The following is a 19,193-nucleotide window of genomic DNA, read 5'->3' as shown; positions in this document are numbered from 1 at the left end:
GTATCTTAAGACAGTTTAATGGCGAGCTCAGATTGCTGGAGAAACAACTCCGGCAGCACTGCTGAGCTCAGGGAAACAGAGACGGGGCAGGTGATGCAGTGACAGGCAGGACTCCTCTGTAATGCGCACTGTGCCATCTAACATGGGCAGTGTTATTTAAAAAATAATCCAATCAAGAAATGGGCAGAAGACATGAACAGACATTTCTGCAAAGAAGACATCCAGATGGCCAACAGACACATGAAAAAGTACCACATCACTCGGCATCAGGGAAATACAAATCAAAACCACAATGAGATACCATCTCACACCAGTCAGAACGGCTAAAATCAACAAGTCAGGAAATGACAGATGCTGGCGAGGATGTGGAGAAAGGGGAACCCTCCTATACTGTTGGTGGGAATGCAAGCTGGGCAGCCACTCTGGAAAACAGCATGGAGGTTCCTCAAAATGTTGAAAATAGAACTGCCCTATGACCCAGCAATTGCACTACTGGGTATTTACCCTAAAGATACAAACGTAGTGATCCCAAGGGGCACGTGCACCTGAATGTTTATAGCAGAAATGTCCACAGTAGCCAAACTATGCAAGGAACCTAGATGTCCATCAACAGATGAATGGATCAAGAAGATGTGGTATATATACACAATGGAATACTATGCAGCCATCAAAAGAAATGAAATCTTGCCATTTGCGAAACATGGATGGAACTAGAGCGTATCATGCTTAGCGAAATAAGTCAAGCAGAGAAAGACAACTATCATATGATCTCCCTGATATGAGGAAGTGGTGATGCAACATGGGGGCTTAAGGGGGTAGGAGAAGAATCAATGAAACAAGATGGGATTGGGAGGGAGACAAACCATAAGTGACTCTTAATCTCACAAAACAAACTGAGGGTTGCTGGGGGGAGGGGGGTAGGGAGAAGGTGGTGGGATTATGGACATTGGGGAGGGTGTGTGCTATGGTGAGTGCTGTGAAGTGTGTAAACCTGGTGATTCACAAACCTGTACCCCTGGGGATAAAAATATATTATATGTTTATAAAAAAAATATATTAAAAAAAAAAACCAGCCAGTCGGTAAAGGAAGGTGCCTCGGCAGACCAGTGAGACAGAGGAAGGAGCAGAGCTTAACTCTGAGGGTACCAGCTCTGGGCTCCAATACCAGGACAGGGACATAAGAGGGACAGACAGTTCCGGTTGGAGAAAAGCAGCTGAGGACACATGCCATAACAAGGATTTTTATCTGAGAGGAAGAGTCCTGTGGGTCATGGTGGAGATAAGCAGGACTTGTCAAACCGAGACAGAAAAGGATTGCAAATTTAAAAGGGGCGAGAGGCTCCTAAGGGAAGTTCTAAATCTGGGACCAAAGAAAGAATAAACATGTTTGAGCTCCGTGGATGTGCCAAGAACGGTGCGACGCGATTCGAAGGCACCGAGCCAGATAATCTTTGCAGGAGACCTACCAGGTACGTGAAATTATCCCCAGTGCACGGAAAAAGAAACCAAGACTTGGAAAGACCGAGTTCTTTGCTCTAGCTCACACAGATAATAAATAACTAAACTGCTTTTAAACTTGGTGTGTTTGGGGGCGCCTGGGTGGCTCAGTGGGTTAAAGCCTCTGCCTTCGGCTGAGGTCATGATCTCAGGGTCCTGGGACCGAGCCCCACATCGGCTCTCTGCTCAGCAGGGAGTCGGCTTCCTCCTCTGTCTCTGCCTCTCTGCCTACTTGTCATCTCTGTCAGATAAATAAATAAAAAAAATCTTAAAAAAAATAAAAAACTTGGTGTGTTTATCATGAATGTGCAGGGTCAGTTCACAATTTGACAATTTTACTTACTAATTTATAAGTGAGTTTAGTCCCTACATTCTGGCAATTTCCTCGGTTACAAAATTCTGTATAAGTCAGAAGCAATACTGTCCCGCTTGAATAACTCATCATGAATATTTATATACTCGATTATTCCCCTTAACTTTTTCCTTAGCGACTAATGGAAACAAGTTACTATGTCTCCTTGATGTGAGAGTCCTTGCAGACAATGCTCCCTTCTGGCAATACAGTTTGGGAATCCGTAATTCAGCAAAGCCAAGCCCATTTGGTTTTGAAGCTCTACCCAGGAGTCAAACCCTCCAGCTACGCTGGATTCTTTTTCTTCCTCTTTTCGCCTGCCCAATTCAAAGCAACCAAGCTGGAATGATAGAATGTCTTCATTAGCTGCACCTGGGAGTAAGTCTCCATCGCCAAAGCTTCTAAAAATAATGAAAGTGAGTGCAAGACTTGGGGGAATTTTTATCTCAGCTGCAAAACCAGGAGTCGGTATGAGGGACTCACGGGGACCAAATACATCCTCTCACCTTAAACAACAACCAGATAACCAGACAGATGTAGGAGGGGAGGGAGTCTAGAAACCGGGCAAGCGGCACTGCACGGCATGATCTTAGAGACCGGGGAAGCAAAGGAGATGAGCCAGGAAATCGCCGGACTTACTGCCTGCGCAGAGTTTTCATGCCCAGCTGGGCAAGCGGGGGAGGGCCCCGCTGGAGCTGAGAAGGACCCGAGTTGGAAAGACAGGGCTGATACCTGCAGGAAGCCCCGGCAGCTGGACTGTGTGAAGCCGAAGATGGCAGGAAGACAGCTTCACGGGGGCAGACAGGACCATGAACGCTGCAAACGGTCCCCCTAGTCTTCACCTGAATCCACCTGCGCCCACATGGTAGAGGAAAGTCCCCAAGCAAGGGGGACACCCACTGGAGAGGAGCTGGCAGAGCAGTGCCCAGAGCTCACACAAGGCAGGAAACGGCCGGGGTTGCCACCAGCTGACAAGGCCGGGAAACAAACACGGAGCGCATCAGGAACGGGCCAGAAGGGTCAGTACTGGGCAAAAAGTGAGCTTCAGCCTAAACGCTGTGCAGCTTCCACCCAGGAAAGCCTAAAAGCAAACCTCAGGAAAACCTAACTACTTCCAAATGACATAAATGCATCCCAGAATAAAGCTCAAGAAAGTTTTTAGAAACCCAAACTATCCAGCAGCCAATAAACAAAAATTCACAGTGTTTGCCATCCCCTCAAAACCGTCGAGCGTGCAAAGGAGACAGACAGGACGTAACCATCCACAACGAGGAGAAAACCCCACAGAACCAGACACGGAAGTGATACAGAGACGTGATGAGTAGACGGACGGAGGACCTCATGGTAACTGGTTCCCGTAGGTTCCAGAAAGTAACGGGAGCAAAGCCTGGTGAGGAGAGACACGGTAAGACCACACACAGCAAAGCCAGCAGCGGTCCTCATCTCCTCACTCTCGGAGAGTCATTCAGGTCATCAGTTACTAATTTCCTCTAAAGAAAAAGTAGGGGCATCCTTACTTTTTAGAATACTGTGTGGCTACGTGAAGCCTGGTATCCAGAAAAAATAATTTTGTGTGTTTCATCTCAGCAAATTTTGGACTACAGCAGGCCCGAGGTAAGAATTTGCAACCTCAGAATGGCTCACGCAAAGCAAGTCAGTGGCTGGAGGTTCTGGAACATCTCACGGAATGTCAACTATTATTTTTTTTTTTCCCTTTTCCTTCTTCTTCTTCTTCTTTTTTTTTTTTAATTTCACCTTTCCTATTTTGATCCTATTGTTGCAAAAGGTATGAGTTTCAATAATTAATACATATCATGAACTCAAAGTACTACACAGTCTTGATATAAAATTGGTAGGATTGTTACGGCCCTAACTTTTTTTTTTTTAACATTATTCTATTGTGGCAAAAAGTACATGCGTAACATACAGTTTGACATTTAGCCGTTTTTAGGTGTATAGTTTAGTGACACTAATTGTATTCTCTGCACTGTGGATGTAGTTCTTCAAACATCACCCTAAACAGAAACTTTGAAACATTAATTAATAAGTAACTCCCCACACCTCACATCCGCCACTCCCATGACAGGTCCTGACTCTAGGAATTCGCATATTCTAGGCTCCTTATCTGAGTGGAACCGTACACTACTTGTCTTTCCATGACTAGCTTCTCTCACTTAGTATAGCATTTTTAAGGTTCATCGACACTGTTGCATGTACGAGAACGCGTCCCTTTTTCATGACCAAGTAATGTTCCACCGCCCACACATGCCACTTTATCTGTTCATCTGCTGATGGAGGCGGTTTCTAACTTTGGTTAGTGTACATGATGTTGCACTGAAAACGGCCATGGAGATCTCTCTCTGAGTAACTATTTTCAATTTGATTGGGTATATACCTAAAAGTGGAACTGGTGCGACACATGATAATTACATACTTAGTTTTCTGAGAAACTGCCAAGCTCTCTTCTGCAGTACGGCACCGTTTTCCATTCTCACCATCATGCATGAGGGTTCTAATTTCTCTATATCCCTGACATTTATTCCTCCCCCACTTTTTTTTTTTTTTAATTTTAACCATCCTAGTAGATGTGAAGGTGTAGCTCATTATGGTTTTGATTTGCATTTTCCTAATGATATAATGAGGAGACGCTTTCATGTGCTTACTGGCCATTTGTAGATCTTTTTTAGAAATGTCTATTCAAGTCCTGTGTGCATTTTTGAATATTAAAAACACTTAATGGTTTTATGATTTGTAAATATTTTTTCCCATTCTATAGGGATTTTTTTTTTCACTTTCTTGATAATGCCCTTTGCTGCTAATGCTTTGGGGGCCATATATTAGAATTCTCAGCCTAATTCAAAATCAGGAAATTGACCCACATTTCCTTCTTTTGGTTTCATGATTTTAGTTACTACACTCAAGCCACTGATCTATCTTGAGTTTTTCTGTGTTAACGATGTGACACAGGGGTCCAACTTCCCCCTTTTGTATAAAGAAATCCAGGTGTCCCAGCACCATCCCTTGAAGAGAGAGAATTCTTTTCCAGCTGCATGGATTTAACACTCATATCAGAAATCCGTTGGCCACAGATGTGTGGTTCATTTTTGGATTCTCAATACTATTCCAGGGGCCCCTGGGTGGCTCAGTGGGTTAAGCCTCTGCCTTCGGCTAAGGTCATGATCCCAGGGTCCTGGGATCGAGCCCCGCATGGGGCTCTCTGCTTCGCAGGGAGCCTGCCTCCACCTCTCTCTCTGCCTGCCTCTCCGACTACTTGTGATCTCTCTCTGTCAGATACACAAATAAAATCTTTAAAAAAAATAAAATACTCAATACTATTCCATTCATCTGTATACCTATTCTGACGCCAGTATTGTACTGTTTCGATTACTATAGCTTTGCTGTAAGTTTTAAAACTGTTTAAGTGTGAATTTCCTGACTTTGTTCTTCTTTTCCAAGACTGTTCTGACTACCAGTGGTCTCATGCCATTCCACAGAAATCTGAGTATCCGTTTTTTCATTTTTGCAAAAAAGGATGTTGGAATTTTCAGAGGAATTGCCCTAAGTCTGTACATTGCTTTGGGTAGAATCTCAATACCGAGTCTTTGTATCCATGAACACAAAATATCTTTTGCCAATTTCTTTTGATCTAATGGAAAGTGAATTCAGGGCAACCAACCAAGAGATCTCAGTGACTGTACAATACTGTACTCTTGTCCCCTGATTTAATGGGGCTTTCATTTCTCCACTCTGGGATGAAATTATGACTGACTAATCCTGGAGGAATTTCCAGAGTCTGTGAGATCTCCTATTAAAAACAAAGCTCAAAAGGAGCTACTTAAATATTTTTAACAACTTAGGTAAGAAATACTGTTTTATTATTATAATTTCCAGTTCCATCACAAAGTTAATGAAACACATAAACACACAAAGAAATACTTAGACACAGACATACCCACACAGCAAAAGACCAAGTCGGATCCTTTATTTGTATCATTGATATTAAACCTCATTAGAAGAGGAGGCAGATGTCTATAACTCAGATATTAAGAGTACTACAAAAGTAATTATACTTTGTTTACTCCACTGAATTCTCTTAGAATTCAATGTTGCGGACGTCAAGTCTCACTCTGAGTCTCTCAGACTTTCCTGAGAGGTGTGTCTCGGGACTATTCGCCTTGGACGTTGGAGAAGTCAGTGGGAGACGACCACAGGGAATGACTCGGTGGTTCCGACCTCTCATGCTTAGGAGCCCCCGCAGTTAAACACCGCTTGGGGCACACTCCTACAGCACGGGTGTTACAGATTATGTACCGGAACTACTCCCAGCTCACCACGTATTAGCCAAGTTTCATGTCTTTTGTTTGTAGACAAAAAACAATAAGTTCTAATATTTTTTTCTCTGCAACGCCCAGAATCATCCCGTATCCCAGGATGAAGGCGACTGCTTTAGAGGATTAAAAAAAGAGGGAGACAAGGAGCAAAGGTTTTTTGTCCTAACTCTATGCCCTGACTCTGTTTCTCCTTCTTGAAGCTCAGAGGCTCTGAACTGCTGTCTCTTTGAGAGTACCGTTCTCTCCTAGTCTGTTAATGTGCCTTCACTGGCATCCCTAATAAAAATGTCTCCCTACGTCATCCTTTTGTAAGAACGCTTCCCAGTGTTGCTCTCAGGGTGAAGAATCCTGCTCTGTGACATGTCGGGTTAGCAGAAAAGAGAGCCCAGAGGATCAGGTGGTTCCAGGAGTGGCAAACCATCATCCGCTCTGTCGGCGGACAGGAGGCTGGAGAGCAGTCAGAGGCGGGTCTGGGGGCTAATGGATCCCTCAAGAGGCACGGCACGTTATCACAACCATTTGCCAGGACATAAAACCCCTTCTCTTGCCAAGCAAGTGGCCAGTTCCTTATCCCTTCCTACAGAAATGAAGCGGCAGACGGGGGCTGTTACCAATTTCGCAGGCCAGGAAATGACAGAAAGCCCCACATTAAACGGTGTCACCTCGCAGCGGGAGCACTGCTTTCATTCGCGCCCTGACGATGGAAGGATCATCACGGCGCTTTGTCATCTTTGGTTCCTAAGCTGACAAGTATCCCGCCCGCCCTGTTACGTGTTACACCACATTTTGGGCCACGCTAGAAAACGGAACGGAACCACCAGGCCAGGCTCAAACACGTCTGCCGAGAGAGAGGGCGCCGTAAAGCTCGCGCAGACCTAGTGACGGGATGGGGTAGGAGCGCGGGGAGGCGGAGACCGGACCCCAGGAATGGGCAGTCTGGAGGTTTCGTCGGATGTTTTTTTTTTGTCTTTTTTACACTTACATCGCTGAGCCTTTCCCGAGAGCTGCTCCGGTGGAAGCCCTTGGATTCTCCGCTGTCACTGTCACTGTCTCTGCAGCTGTTCTGGCCTGGCTTGAGCTGCAGGCAAAAGAGAAGACGAAAGAGACAAGAGTCAGTGGTTTCCTCACACAGCCGGCCCCTGCCCGGCTTCTTGAAGTCTTGTCAAAAGTGAACAACTGAAGGTCCTGCGTTTTCACATTCTTCTCAGCTTCTGAGCCGCGCCGGGCAAGCTGCCGCAGGAAGAAACACGGAGAAGGATAAGCAAAACATTTACCATAAAATGTCACTGTAAATAAGAGTGAGCAAGCCAGGGGGGGGAAAAAAAAAAAAAAAAAAAAAACACTTGACAAAAATTTAACAAAGGTCCATGAATCTCGGAAAGTAATCTTCCCTCAGATTTTTTCCTCTGTTCTACTGGGAGCTCTTTTTTGTCAAGAAAAAGACCAAAAACACTGAATTAGCTAAAGTCAGATTACACTAACTACGGTGGCCCACCTTTCCCCTTTGTCTCCTTAAGAAAGAATACAGCAAAACCGAACAAAAGCAATGTTTTCTTCCAGGAGAAAACGATGAGGCGCTGCGTGTTATCCCTGCTCCTCTGGGAAGATTCTGATCCTAATTTCTGAGACAGCTTCTGGAGGTCTCTCGGCAGATCTTTAAGAGTACCCAGATTAAGACCTACGGCTTAAGCAATTAAGCCACGACTCCTTCAACAGACACGTATTAAGTGCTACTTCTGTACCTGCTCCTAAGAGCTGGAAAGGTGGCACTAAACCCCCCCCCCCAAAAAAAGTCTCTGCTCTTGCGAAGCTTACATTTTAGCAGTTCCTGCACATTCACCCCGCTCTGATTTTCATGTTCAGAAAATTTTCCACACTTACCCATCTTTGATTTTTATGTTCAGAAAATTCTACACATTTCCCCAGCTCTGATTTTCCATTAAAATGAATAAACACACAGAATCTCAAACCAGCAGTCTGGAGCAGACTGTGAGACACACACATATGGGCCATTAGCCGGCAACGTCATCGTCAAGAACCACCTTTGCAGGGACCCCAAGAAATCCGACGCAGGTTACAACACTCGGCCGTTCTGTAACGTCCTTAAACCAGCAACAGAAAGACCGCGAACCAGGCACATACAACAGACAAGGAAATGAACGTAAAGGGACGGCAAAAAACAGCCAGTGTCATTCGGAAGAAAAGTAATCTCTGAAGCCTTGGGTTTCAAAAGCAGATTGAGCTCCTGCGGCTGAGAGGGGAGGGGAAGATACTCTTGATGGGAGAGAGGCAGAAAGCAAAGGCAGGAAAGCAACATGCTAGGAAATGATCAGAAGGAGTCTTATCTGGAACAGAGATTTCCTTCTGGGAGGAAATAGGAAAAAACATTACTAAGGGGGCCCATGGATCAGACATGGAAAGTCTCGAACAAAACACGAGCCCCGTGCTTCTGGGCAGGAGGGAATTTCAGAGAGAACGGGTAATAGGTAGCAAAATCCGTGCCTGCAGGTTCTCATGTGGCTCCGGGGCCAAAGGGGAATGTGAACCGAGACAAGCGGAGAATGAAATCTGAACCCGCACGCCCTGTCTCACGTGCCTCTTCTAAAATCTGCCGTTCAGATCCCACTTTGGGTCATACCATCTAATAAGCTGTCCCCAAAACCCACCATACAGAGCACTCCTTTCTGCTTTCAGCCTTCCTACAAATCTACTTTTATCACTTCCTTCTAAAAATCCCTTTCTCCAGAAGTCTTCTCTAATGGAACCCAGAAAAATGATACTCATTTTAGCTTGTATCCTCCTCGGCCCTTAAGGGCTTAGTTTCCTTCTAAATTACTGCGAAATCTGCTAATTCTAAGTTAATTCAGGCACAAGCTATATGAGCCTTTTCTTATTACTATGGAATAAAAGTTCAGAATATTGTCATTCTCTTCAAGTTTTCATTTTTTGTACTTACAATAAAGGGGAATTTAATGGAAAATGAACATCACTTTCTCCCAATCTCCTGAACGTGTCATGTCCATTTCTGTCCTGCATCTGTCTGTTCACGCTAGGTTTCCTCACCCCATAGGGCATACCCTCAACTTGCCGGGGGTTTCCAGGTCAAGACTGTTTTGAAGCTCAGATACGATCACCACGCTGTTTGAAGAGCTCTTTCTTTGTCTGTCTTCCTTTTCCGATGTGCCTTCCAAGTTTAGGTGATACACCATTCCCCATTAAAGGCCTTGGGTAATGATGATCCGTTTTCAAGTCTGAAAAGGCGCACTGCTAAATGAACTGGGCGGATGATAACATCTACACGTGGGGTGGATACTCTAATTTATAGGTCGTGTCATAATCATGTCATAATTTTTATCTTCCTGGATCGCAGTTGAGTAAATGCATGTTTACTCTGTTGTGTGAATGACGAAACAGAGCAAGTGAGGTGCTCAGAATTGGGCACAGGGTCTAGGACTCAGTTCACGTCCATACGACTCACTGCTGTTCTCACTCTACTTCCTAGAACCCATTCAGATGTCAGCATTTCAAATGAAAATAACGAGTCTGCAGCGTATCAGTATTCTCAATGGAATATGTTTTAGATATATTTGCGGTAACTGACTTCATCCACAAATAAAGAAATCCTACAAGGTGATACTTGATCTAGAGATGTTTATAAAAACTCAGTCCCTCCACCCAGATGGGAAACAAACATGCGGCAGAGAATTAGCCACTTAAGAGCAGAAAGACCGGCTGGTATCCTGGTACCCAACCACCTGGCTTCCCCAAATCTGGACTTTGCATTTGGGTCTCCTCCATGTTTCTTCATGGAAGGGAAGCAATGACTTCAACAGGCTTGACAGGAGACTTCAGTGGCTCTGATGTCTATCATCTGGCCAAATGTTGATCTAGGCTAAGGGCAAAACCCAAGGAGGACTGAGACGGAGCCGCTTCCTGGCCTGCCCTGAGCTCTGCCAGCAAAAGCACTTCAGTGAATTCTCTGCGGAGAGACTTACATAAAAATCCAGCCCCACACTACCCTTTTCTCCTCCAAAGCCAGGCTCAAGTTTAAAGGAAACTTAGGATTTTAAGCTGTCAGACAGCTCAATATTTCAAAGAAATGGATTGACTACAGTAAGTACTAAAGCTAAACCACAAGATTTCAGGCGAAGAAGTATTCATTCCTAATCCCATGAATACATTTAAAACTGGCATTTTTAGCCATATCCAATGGATCATGTGGGGTAGCACAGCTAACTTAGAAGTTGTAATCCTTCACCTGAAATTCCCAGCTATTACCTACAACCAGAGACATTACAAAGGGCAGGTGCTGCCTTAAACATTTAAAGACCTAAGGAAAATCGATCTGCCCGCATTGATTCGTCCCAGCGTCCGTGGCGGCTGTTGTAAGTCAGCTTTTGCTCCAACAGATGCTGAGATCTCCTCTTATCATCTTCTAGATACTTTAAAATACCTTGCTTATTTAAAAATTACCATAATTCACTCCTATTTCCATTAGTGTCTTCCCATCGGAATATTATACAGTTTAGATCCGCATGAGAACAAAACGCATGAAGTAAAAGGAAGCTGCAAACTGGCCTGAGCGGGAGGAATCCTACCAGTGAGACGACAACTTCTAGAAAACCAAAGAAGCCCGGCTGTTTCCTATTAGATTCCACGGTCGACAGTATATACAGAAACTCTGAAGCTGTGATCTTGTTAGAGTGAAACGGTTATTAATGGCTGATTAGGAAAATAACAACCCAGGGTTTCATCGCTGCTGATGAACATCTAATGAAAACCCGTGAAGGTGTAGCCGCTCCATACAGCCCTGCCAGGATCTGCGAGGCGGGCGATGCTACTCTTTTCAGCTTCAGTACAGAGGGTTCCAGATGCTAGCTGCTCAGGAGGCTGTCATTAATTCTTCAAACAAAATTCACAGAAGGATAAAGTATGTGGAGAAGACACCTACGCCTGAAACTCCAGAGGAATGATGTGAATTATGCACTGCAATGCAGAAAAGCATCCACAGTAATCTCCTACCGCCGTTTTTGGTTCCTGGAAGCCCCATAAATCCTATCTCGGACAGCTGAGCTTTCCTGCAGGGAGCTCAAGGAACTCCACACAGTGTTTTAAAAACGCGGTCAATAAGCACAGACTTTTCTTTGTTTCCAAGAAATTTTGTTTAACATTCTTGACATCAAAACAGCAAGAATTTAATCTTGTAAAAATGTTGGTTTGTTTTTTAAAAATCAAACTTTCCCTATGGGTTGGACTCTTCCCCATATATTGGGTGGCATGTGTACTATTTTCATTTTTTTATTCGAAAAAAGTTGACACCCGATGTTTTATTAGTTTCAGGTGTACAGCAGAGATTCAACATCTCTAAATGTTATTCTACGCACCCCACGAGGGCAGGTACCATCTATTACCCTACGACACTATTAGAAGGTCACTGGCTGTATCCCCTTTGCGGGACCTTGTGTTTCCGTGACTTACTCACTCTACAACCGCAAGTCTGTTACCTTCCAGTCCCCTCCCTCATTTTGCCCACCCCCTCATCCCACTTTCCTCCGCCAGACATTGACTTGTTCTCTGTATTTATTTATTTTTAAAGATTTTATTTATTTATTTGACAGAGAGAGATCACAAGTAGGCAGAGAGGCAGGCAGAGAGAGAGAGGAGGAAGCAGGCTCCCCGCTGAGCAGAGAGCCTGATGCGGGACTCGATCCCAGGACCCTGAGATCATGACCTGAGCTGAAGGCAGAGGCTTAACCCACTGAGCCACCCAGGCGCCCCAAGTCCTATTTTTTAAAAAACAAGGACATCTAATATCTGTTAGGTAAAATAAATAAATATCTAATTATTTGTTAGTGAGAAGTCCTAAGTTTAAAAAAGAGAAGGGGGGAAAAAGACAAAGGATTAGAAATAAATGGTTAGGTGAGGTCATAGGTCAAAGACAGTCATTTCAGAGTTGCAAGAGGTGCCTTCTGTACCTTTTACACTTCTGCACTTTATACTAAGGGAGAAAGTTACCAACTTCCGTGTCCCCATGTATAAAGTGAAGAAGTAATTAAGTAACCAAGGAAACGGAGGTGGGTGTCTTTCGCATCCTACTAACTGGGAGCAAGAGCTCTGAGCCACAGGCAAGGATGCAGATGCTCAAACGCTCCGTCTGACTTAGGAAGGACGTCACGAACTAGGTAGTTCTCCAAGACCATGGTTTTCGGTGCCCCCACAAGACCTCGGCTTCCGCTGCAGGTGGGCCAGGCCACGAAGAACATCAAAATAAATTCCACAATGTAAAAACCACAGGAGCAGCCTCCTCTAGGGTGAAAATTAATGACTGTCTCCTTTAGAGATTTTTTAAAATCTTTTTTTAAAACACGTTTTTAAAAAAATCTCTCCACATGGGGCGCCTGGGTGGCTCAGTCGGTTAAGCGTCTGTCTTGAGTTCAGGTCGTGATCTCAGGGTCCTGGGATCGAGCCCCACATCAGGCTCCCTGCTCAGTGGGGAGCCTGCTTCCCCCCTCTCTCTGCCGCCTCTCTGCCTGCTTGTGCGCGTGCTCTCTCTCTCTCGCTCTCTCTGACAAATAAATAAATAAAATCTTTAAACGGAGGGGGAGACAAACCAGGAGAGACTGTGGACTTTTGAGAAACAATCTGAGGGTTTTGGAGGGGAAGGTGGGAGGTGGGGGAGCCTGGTGGGGGGTACGGAGGAGGGCACGGATTGCATGGAGCACTGGGTGTGGGGCATAAACACTGAATGTGGGAACATGGAAAAAAAAATAAAATTAAAAAAACATTCTATAGTTACAGTTGAGTCAAAGACAAAATCACAAACACATCATTTTAAAAGAAAATAAAAACTATAAATATGTAAGGTAAAAAATTTACAGGATGCTGTAAATTCTGTGCTGGAGGTTAACTTTCTAAACTTTCTACAAAGTGGAAAATAATAGAAATAAATAGCCTAGTTCCAGAGATCAAAAGGACAAAAAGGCAATGGCAGGGAAAATGAGAGAGAGGCAATTTCTAAGATGAAAAGCACAGGGGCGCCCGGGTGCTCAGTGGTTAAGCGGCCGACTCCTGATCTGGCTCGGGCCATGATCCCAGGGTCTTGGAGCAGCGCTCCCCATCGGGCTTGGGCGCAGTGTGGAATCTGCTAGAGGACTCTCTGTCCTGTGCCACCCCCTTGCCCCCTCTTGAGCACTCGCTCCCTCTCTTGCTCTCTACCTCTCTCTCAAAAATAAATCTTTTTTTAAAAATGAAAAGTATATAATGAATTGGAAATTAAAATATTGGACACAATCAATAAACCAGGGCATAAATGGGAGCGAAACCCGCGGAATCAAGAGAGACGTACTTACAAATCTAAGAATAAAATGAGATAAAGAGCAAACCACATGTGGAAACATAATAATGTGGTAATTTAATAATATATAATGTGAAAATAATATAAGAACTTGATTAATACTATGAAAATGTGAGAATAAACACATTTCTAAATTACAGTACTAAACATTCTACGGTGAACCTGTCAAAATCATAATCAAATAGTGTGAATTTTTAAAAATTTTTAACAAAATCTGATTCAGAGCATTAAGAAACATACGCAAAGCTAATCTGTTCCAAAATCCACTAATATAAATGAAACACAAGGGAGCTAAGGAATTTTTTTTTAATTAAAAGAGCTACAAAAACTTGAATAAATACAACAAGTTCAATTTAATAATAAAACGAAGGGTAGGTCCACCACATTCTAATCGAATTTTTCCGAGGAATGTAGGAGATCGCCAACTTGCAAGTGGACAAAAGGGAAATTTCTGAGTTGATGGCAAAGTTCCAAAACTGGAGTACTGTGATGATCATGCGACCCTATAAATGTACCAAAACTCACTTAATTGTACACTGACAGTAAGTGAAATTCAGGACATGTAACTTACATTTCAATATGGAGGTTTAGTTTTGAAAAGTGGAAGATTTCGTCATTCTTGTCTCTTACTCCAGAAGCACTTCCTTATTAAGGATTTACCTGCTGGGTCAGGCTCAGGGAAAGGAGCTCCCTTTCTCTTCTCTTTTTTTTTTTAAGATTTTATCTATTTATCTGACAGAGAGACAGATCACAAGCAGGCAGAGAGGCAGGCAGAGAGAGAGGGGGAAGCAGGCTCCCCACTAAGCAAAGAGCCCGATCCCAGGACTCTGAGATCATGACCTGAGCTGAAGGCAGAGGCTTAACCCACTGAGCCACCCAGGCGCCTGGGAGCCCCCCACATTTTTTTTTAAGATTTTATTTATTTATTTGACAGAGAGAGATCACAAGTAGGCAGAAGTAGGCAGAGAGGCAGGCAGAGAGAGAGGGCGCCGAGCAGAGAGCCCAATGTGGGGCTCGATCCCAGGACCCTGGGATCATGACCTGAGCCGAAGGCAGAGGCTTTAACTGGGAGCCCCCTTTCTTAAACACAAAAATCTAATCATGGGAGTTCACAGGAGGCAAGTTATCCTGAGGGACAACTTGGAATTCTGCCTACCACAGATGGTTTACGAAGACAAGTAAAGGAGAAAGTGCTTCTAACTCCATTTATTATAAAATCATTCCAATGGAGTTAGTAAAGTTTCACTAATGCAAAACAAAATAGGCTTCTTGGACTTTGGCGTGTCGTTTATCTAATGTGTCAGTGATGTTGCCAAATAGACATTTAAGGTACGGCCCAGAGGACTGACCTGAAGGCCGTGTTACCAGCTTGGAAAGGGAAACTCTCGAATCCCTTCTCCTTGCTAATCACATACGTTACTCAACACTGAAAGGGGTTCGGTGGACTTTGTAGCAGTAAAGATAAACCCTGAGGTTAATAAAAAGAGGAAAATACGCCAAGATCAATCTAACTACATAGTTTCAAACATAAACAAGGAGCAATTAAGACAGTCAAAAGCAATCTGACCAACTTTGATATCTTTCCAACAGACACACTCAACCCAGACAGCAGAACTTAATAATGTTCTACAGCTTATCAAGAGAATCGTAACTCTCTATGATTTAGCCAAGAGGCTATTACGATACTGTTTCTTTGTAACTTGATAATATGAAGGGAAGAGAATGGAAGTGTAAACAGCAGGGCTCCATCTGTAACTCACACCCCGATCCACAACTTGGGTACTACTTCTGGGGTGAATTATGTTGACGAAAAGCATGATAACATACCTGACTTCATTTTCTACCGAAAAGGGGCGGGGGGCGGGAGAGATGAACAAGAATGCAACTGAAGAGAAAAGCCTGAATGAACAAAAGACACTTGGCATTCCTTGGGTATGACCGTGGACTAGAAGACAAATCCGCTTTCAGATCAGCTCAGAAATTCCCATGCAGTACACGCGAGCCGTGCAACAATAATTTGATGAAGGAATGTCTGACTGCTTTGTCAAAGTCTCTACCTCCTAATAATGAGATTCTGATTAATAAAAAGAAATTGAGACAATATTATTTGGTTGGTGAGAATGAATGTACAAAAGTAACAAGCACACGGAACTTTCTTCTATTTTTCTGTAAAAAGACATGCTTTCAAGCAACTTTTTAAATGGCCTGGCATTGTTTAAAATAACCATCACCCTCAGACACAGAATGCTTTGTGTCCTCATGTTTTTTTTTTTCCTGTTGTACGTGAAAAAATAGCCAACTAAGGCTGAAAGAAAGAAATACCTAAGATGAGTCTCATATGTCTTGACATCCCAAAAAGACCATGTCAAAGGGACTTGGGAGCCAAATTTGAGGCACTTCCACCAATGCAAGATGGGACAATTTAATGACCAGTAGCATAATAACACAATAAAGTAAAACATATCAAACATGGTAACAAAAGTAGACAATTAAAAAATAAATACCTTCTTGGTTAACATTGGAGGACCTTCTGAAAATGAAAAATAAAATAAAGCAAGGAATCACGCATCCATGGCTGTTATAACTTCGTGAAAAGAAAGAAAACCAGGTAACGCATGCCTCCTGATGTGAGAACACACCACTCAACGCTCCGCCCTCCCATCAAACCTGAATTTGATTCACCACAGATTCTTGAACAAACTTGCAAGAAATGTAAGGGATCGGGCACATATTAAACTACACATCAAGGGATATGAAATCAGCAAAACCCAGAAATCTCCCGATTCCCTCGATGAATCAACTGCACGATCAGTACAGAGAGTGGGAACGAGGTCACAGGCCTCCCGACCCACGGCAGGGACTGCTCTGGTTTTAGCCTCATTTCCACAAAGCGGAAAAAGTTATGAGGCAAACTCAAACATGTCCACTGATGAGTACTGATGAGATTAAGAAATTATTTGTATTTTGATATAGTTACAATAAAAAGGAAAGAGCTTTTGTAGCTACAGACCAAAATGTTTATAACAGAAATGATCTGACCTTCGGACTTACATTTCAAACTGATGCAGGTGACAGAAAGAACAGCTTCCTCCCCTCTCTCTGCCTGCCTCTCTGCCTACTTGTGATCTCTGTCAAATAAATAAATAAAATCTTTAAAAAAAAAAAAAAGATTTTATTTATTTATTTGAGAGAGAGAAACACAGCAAGAGAGGAAACACAAGCATGGAGAGTGGGAGAGGGAGAAGCAGGCTTTCCAAAGAGTAGGGAGAGCCTGATGCAGGGCTCGATCCCAGGACTCCAGGATCATGACCTGGGACGAAGGTATCTACCTTTGTCTGTACGACTGAGCCACCCAGGAACCCCAGGAAACAAGATGTCTTAACTGTTGAGGCTGGAAGATGAGTATATCTGCATTTATTAACTATTATCTCTACTTCAGGATGTATTTTAAATTTGTCATTAAAATAAGTTTTAAAAACCTTATCTCCAGAAGCAGCACATTTCTCCCCCAAACCATATAGTCAATAGCTATTCCTTTACATTGCTAGATTATAAACATCTAGAATTCGTTAGGATATAAAACAGTTCGGTTGCAAGCTATCAAAATTTCTAAGATAATGAACTTTTAGGGCAAACCTCTTTCCACCTTGCCACTGTTTTCATACCAGTACATTTCAAATGCAACCAAAAACTGAATTCTCACCAAGCCTGAGGGTTCTCCTCTACCCTTGGGTATCTTAACGTCCAAGCAGGCTCAGGCTTAACAAAATTCCATGGACCGATGGCGTCATCAGCAGCCATTTTCTGACAGCTGTAGAGACTAGAAGACCGAGGTCAGCATGGGCAGTTCCTGGAGAGAACTCACTCCCTCGCGTATCAGCAGCTGTCCTCTCCCCGGGTCTCACGCGGCGGGGAAGGAGGCCTACTCTCCAGGGACGACTCTTACACAGCCATCACCGTCCTGCCCTTTAGGACCTCGCTTCTCCTTAATTACTCCCGGACCCCAAACACGTGGGGTTCCACATACGAATTGGGAGGAGGCACAATTTAGTCCACGGCATTAGAAACCTGTGTATCACTAAACTTCCTGCCAGTTAGTAACTGTTCCGTACTAAGGTCCATTATTCCACGGGAACAGAAACGAACGGCTTCAGCATCCACGATAATTTGATGTTTTTAAAAAGCTACAGACATTTTATAAGTGGGATGGGTTCCACAAAGGCAGGTTCTGGAATATTTGAGATCCCTCTTACAGCCTGAATCGCGTCGATCTAAAATTTGTCGGAAGGAGAGTGCATTCGCAGAGAGGGACTTTAAAAGGGTAATTAAGATAAAATGAGGCCACGAGGGGGGCCCGAGTGTGACCTGGGTCTGCACACGAAGAGGAGATGGAGACAGAGAGACCACAGGGAGGCCCAGGAACACAGAAAAGACCATGTGAGGCCACAGGGAGAAAGCAGCCATCAGCAAGGCAAGCCGAGAGGCCTCGAGAAACCCGACACACTGGCCTTGTACCTCGAGCCTCCAGAACTGCGAGAAAACCCACTGCTGTTCCTGAAGTTACCCACTTGGTGGTATTTTGTTATGACGACCCAGCAAACCCACACACTCCTTCTCTTTAGGGTACCGACATCCTGGCCGTTATCTTTCCCACCTTCGAAGAGAACAAAACGAAACAAGACAAACACAAGAACCCGGCCAGCTTTCCGTTGCTTTCAGGCCCTTACAAATGATTCTCGAAAAGATTTCACTTAGTATCACCAATTCTTTCCCTCCAGTTCTCTGTTGAACCCAGCCAAGGAGGCTTTTGTCCCCCGACCATGAAATGGCCCCTGTCAGAGTCAACAGCAGGCTCTCAGACGCTGTGCAGGGCTCAGGGCAAGAGACCCAAGGACTATCCAGCTAAATGGTGAGAAGTTGCAAATCATGCCACTGCAGCGCTAAATAAAGTATCTCTCGTCTGAAGGCCAGGTTTTGGATTTGGAATTTTGTATTCCTCGAGGTTTCTTCACGGACCGTGGCAGGGGACAAGAACCGGGCGCAGGCCTGGGCCCTTCCCTTCCCGGCTGCGGGTCCGTCCCTTAAGAAGCCTCGCCCGTAAGTGCGGTAACAGCCCAGGCCCTCCTGCAGGCCCATCCGCACTGCCGACTGTCCCCAGCGCCACTAGCTGCGCCCCCAGCTCCGGCACAGGCCCAGCTGCGGTGCCGGTGCTGACAGCAGGACGGACCCAGAGAGCGGATCCTCCCAGCCGGACTGAGGACCTCGGGGCGGGGGATTCTGGAGCCCCACAGAGCCAGTGACGTGTGTCGGAGCGGTGGGCTCCAAGGGGGCACATGTCCTTGGCCCTTTGATCTCTTCCACTCTGGGTGAGGAGGGCCAGAGCAGGGCTCAAGGAAAAGGCCCTGCGGCCCGGCTTTGAAGGAGTCCAGTCCTGGTCAGCAACGACCTACCAGTGCTAAACCGAGTGGTCACTGTCAGCGCCCATCTCACCGACCTACCGATCTAACGGGAACATCGACACAACAGATCATAACCACGTCCTCGAAGCACTCTGCTTCATTCCTGCCTTTCCTGCTTATCAGTCTGGGTCCTTCACCTAGTCCCAACCCTTAATATTAGGTTCCCCAGGGCTCGGTCTTGGGACCGCTTCTCTTTCAGG

The 19,193-nt window shown here is 44.6% G+C and overlaps 1 protein-coding gene across 9 annotated transcripts in view; it reads right to left on the bottom strand.

The window, feature by feature from the left end:
* The window catches only part of AUTS2 (activator of transcription and developmental regulator AUTS2), a 1,075,180-nt gene that overhangs the window by 584,313 nt on the left and 471,674 nt on the right, over positions 1-19,193 (bottom strand). For all 9 annotated transcript variants that reach the window (XM_032328510.1, XM_032328513.1, XM_032328512.1 and 6 more), the window contains one exon: positions 7,163-7,258. In XM_032328510.1, coding sequence (XP_032184401.1) covers positions 7,163-7,258 — 96 coding nt within the window. The remainder of the gene's footprint in view (positions 1-7,162; positions 7,259-19,193) is intronic.

The sequence above is a fragment of the Mustela erminea genome, chromosome 20 (genome assembly GCF_009829155.1).
Source record: "Mustela erminea isolate mMusErm1 chromosome 20, mMusErm1.Pri, whole genome shotgun sequence".
NCBI classification, from domain to species: domain Eukaryota; kingdom Metazoa; phylum Chordata; class Mammalia; order Carnivora; family Mustelidae; genus Mustela; species Mustela erminea.
The sequence above is the reverse complement of the archived record's forward strand: the minus strand, read 5'-3'. Positions and strand labels throughout refer to the sequence as shown.